The 3,820-nt window shown below is 39.2% G+C and overlaps 1 protein-coding gene across 1 annotated transcript in view; it reads right to left on the bottom strand.

Annotated features, from left to right (window-relative positions):
- The window catches only part of MGST1 (microsomal glutathione S-transferase 1), a 13,379-nt gene extending 11,304 nt beyond the window's left edge, over positions 1-2,075 (bottom strand). Inside the window, exon 1 of the mRNA XM_006888437.1 lies at positions 1,950-2,075. Within this exon, the coding sequence (XP_006888499.1) occupies positions 1,950-2,075 (126 nt within the window). The remainder of the gene's footprint in view (positions 1-1,949) is intronic.
- Between the last annotated feature and the right edge of the window lie 1,745 nt (positions 2,076-3,820).

The following is a 3,820-nucleotide window of genomic DNA, read 5'->3' as shown; positions in this document are numbered from 1 at the left end:
GACCCTTGCCCTTTCCTGTGCCATTCTGATCATCCTCCCACTACAGCTCACTGGGAGTCTTCCTCGTCTTTGCATCTTTCCAAGCACAATATCCTTTTTTCACCTAGCTACATGTTCAAAGTATGAGACGAAGCTTCATCATCTTAGTCTCCAAAGACCACTCTGGCTGCAATTTTTCCAAAATATATCTACTTGTCCTTTTGGCAGTCCAGGTAGGTATTTATCATCATGTTATGCTCTGCCAAACAGGATGTTATGGGATTTGGGCATTATTATAAACACCATATTAAAATCTTAAGGGAGCTGGCTCTTGGTTATCCTCATTGTCAATACTACCCCTGAAGCTACCAGGAAAGGCTAGAGGGACAGGGCTATTGGTGGCAGTAGCGGGTGTGCCCAGCCTTGCCTACTGTTCTGCCTGCCTAAGGGGTCGCACAGCCGCTACTGCAGCCAATTTTCTACCTGGCAGACAAAGCCTGAAAGCCCAAACCTAGAGCCACGTCCTCTGTCTACCCTGCCTCTCTCTCACCCATGGTTCAGTGCGGTAGGAGTCTGAGTTGTAGGTAGGGGGTGGATTTTTAAAATCATTAGGGAAATAATAAACAAAAGGAAAGCTGCTTTCCCTTTAAAAAAAACAAACAAAAAAAGACTTATTTGTCCACAGACATAAATACTGTCATCGCCCTAAGGGACATTACTCAGTATGTTCCTGTAGTTTCAAGAAGTAAGCAAAGAAGGGAAATCTACCCAGAAGTGTTTCCTTGTTATTGCTTGAGATGTAATTAATGTGAGGATCTGGAGAATAAACACTCAGGACACATGGCTTCCAAGGAAAGCTGTCGCACAGGCTCAGCACTGCACCCATAAGCTTTTTTTTTAAACTTTGCTCTATTTTTCACTATGCATCTACCTTGCTTGTATAAAAATCTGTGCCTGATTCTATCTAATATTTTCTCCATTTCTCAAGACTTTAAAATATGGTTTGGCTCTACCAGCTACTCAAAGGACAAAGATGGGTAACTTCTCTTATGTGATTTACTGCCTGTTAAAGGGTCCGTTTCAACTTGATGGTACTTAACAACAATATGATAGAAAGATATACTGATTTAGTAGTACTTGGCTACTACCATGACTAAACATATTGGACAGAGATTCTGTAGAAGAATTCAGAACAAACAAGAAGAAAAATGTGGAACCGGATTTTTCGTTCTTATGAAAGCCTGATTTTTCTGAAGCCACTGAGGCTGGATTAACACATTAAATTATTTCCTAAAATAATCTTTAACTTAAAGTTTGGTAATGAATGTGTGTTCCTTGATCATTTCCCTTTTTTATATGGAAACAGAACAACAACAGTAAGTAGAGAAGTTAAATGGGAATCTTAGGGGGCAATGAGTTTATACTGATGTATAGGAACAAGTCAGAAAAGAAGGTTGAGAATGGTCACACAACTCCAAGAATGTAATTAATGTTATTGTTCAAAATTCAAAATAGTCTGTCCCAACCATGAGAAGCTTTGCTGTAGGAGTAAGGGATTTAATTTTCAGCCTTTTTTTTTGGGGGGGGTGAAGGATCCCCAAAGTCATATCCTTGATCTAGAAGAGAACTGAAAATACCATTTAACCATCTTAAAAAGAAGAATTTTCTAACTCTGACAAAACTGATACCAAAATCACAAATCATTTACTTGAAATTTTGATATTCCAAACAACTCCATTAGTAAATAGCATGACAAAAGGTAAAAGCCTCAAAGAGAAAAAAAAAAGAAAATCATTTGCTAGCAACTGTCTCAGAGATACATGAGGTCTATCTATACTAAAATGACTGCATGTTCCCTTAAACAATATATTAAAATAGGCTTTAAAAATAGTAAAAAATTAACAAAAATAAGATAATTGCTTTCAAAAATTACAACTTTTGAAAGAAGGTATCAAACCCAAATTTCTTACCTTTTTGGTCACCCTGAAAAATGCAGTTGCAGAACTCATAAACATCATCTTTAAAAGAACAATTGTTGCATAGGTTGTAAAGGCTAAGAACACCTCATTCTTGCCTAGTTGGGTAAAGTCAGCCATTTTTATTTTTCAATGTTGGTCTTGAATCTTAAAAAAAAGAAAAAGAGATTTTAGACAAAATAGAAAAAAGAGTAAGACAGGAGAGCTGGACATCCAAATAACTTTCAATATTGACTTCATGTGCTCAAATTACTACATTCAACATTCATTCTTAAAAATATCTTGCGCTATTTGTAGTGGGGACAGACAAATGAACATTTCATTTTGAAAATTTCAAAATAATCAGACTTTACTTTCTCTAGTTCTATATTATTATGCTTGAAGTTATCTAGCCAAGTACGAGCGAGAAAACACCATAAGCAAAAAATAGACAAAACATTGCAATAATAGGCTAAAGTCTTATTTTTGCATCAAGATTTGACAATAGTAGACATAAAAGAACAGATACCATGCATGGAACTCTATAAAGATCAAACTGTGTCACTACTGATGTTACGGTAGTTTGAATGTCTAAAATACATAAGGCTTAAGGTTTTTTATGTTTATAAAGCTTTGTTGTTGTTGTTGTTGTTGTTCTGTCCTGTTGAGTCACACAGATGACCAAGCAGGTTTTCAGAGGCAATAAATAGCACTGGAGGAGACTGCCCACTTTTCTGTCACAGAGCACCTGGCAGATTTGAATGATGTTCCTTTGTGATGCTAGTATTAACTGCTTAGCACTAAACCACCAGAGTTGTTTGTGTGTTGTTTGGTTGGTTTTTTGTTTTGTTTTTTAAAACCCTTGGAGGGACTGAAGAGCATATTATGCTGAGTGAACTCAGTCTCATAAGGATAAATATTGTATAGAACCATTATTGTAGAATGAGTATAAGGATCCAGGAAGGTGGGAGAGGCTGGAAGCAGAGGGATGTGGATGTGCAGAGGGAAAGGGAGATTAATCATTAGGTTGTACAATTTGATAGTGGGGGAGGAGTAGAAAAAGTAAAAAAAAAAAGGAGTAAAATAAATCACAATGAATGGGAATGATTGCTTGAAGCACAGTGTAAGAGAAGGACAGTGTAAAACACAATGTTTTTGAATGATGTATGTAAACCAATGGTTATGGCCCAGTTGCCAGAGAGAGCAGGGTGCTGTGTGCGCCAGTGTTGTGGCAGTTTTCAGACGTGAAGGACTACTGTGCCTCCAGGAGCCAAGCAAGCCAGGCTTGGCAAGCCCGGAAGAGGAAGAGGGGAGAGACAGCGGCCATGTTCTCCCAGGTTTGCTCTGCCCGGGGTTGCTATGGCCCGGTTGCCAGAGAGAGCATGGTCCTGTGTGTGCCAGTAGCCAGGCAAGTCTTTTATTGTTTTTGTCCCAACATTCCTCTAGGTCGTATAGCCCTGGTGTACAAGCTGCCATACTGTGGTCACTTTTGGTTGCTGTGAGGCTGACCACTGTGACACTGATGTGTCAAATGTGTTAATGGTTGGCTACCCAATGTGGACAGAGAGTGGGGTGGAGCTCCCCGATTAAAATAAGCTTGCAAGGACTTCCATAATAGCTTGCCTCCGGAAACCATACGAACCTGGAGAGAGGATGAAAGGCACCCAAGTGTCAAGGACTCTCCTTCATAGGTGCCTTCATAGGGTCACTAGGAGTCACCTATGACTCAATGGCATTTATAACAACAATAATATCAACACAGAGAGATCAGTTGGCCCAGTGGACAGAAAGGAAGTGATGCTACCAAGCCAAAGGTGGGTGACTTTTAATCCGCGGCCCTCGGACCTGTCTTTCATTGTTTTTGTTCAGACATTCCTCTAGGTCAT

Source organism: Elephantulus edwardii, unplaced genomic scaffold (assembly GCF_000299155.1).
Source record: "Elephantulus edwardii isolate Elephantulus edwardi_28Jun2011 unplaced genomic scaffold, EleEdw1.0 scaffold00067, whole genome shotgun sequence".
Taxonomy (NCBI): Eukaryota; Metazoa; Chordata; class Mammalia; order Macroscelidea; family Macroscelididae; genus Elephantulus; species Elephantulus edwardii.
This window is presented reverse-complemented; position numbering and strand designations above follow the sequence as displayed.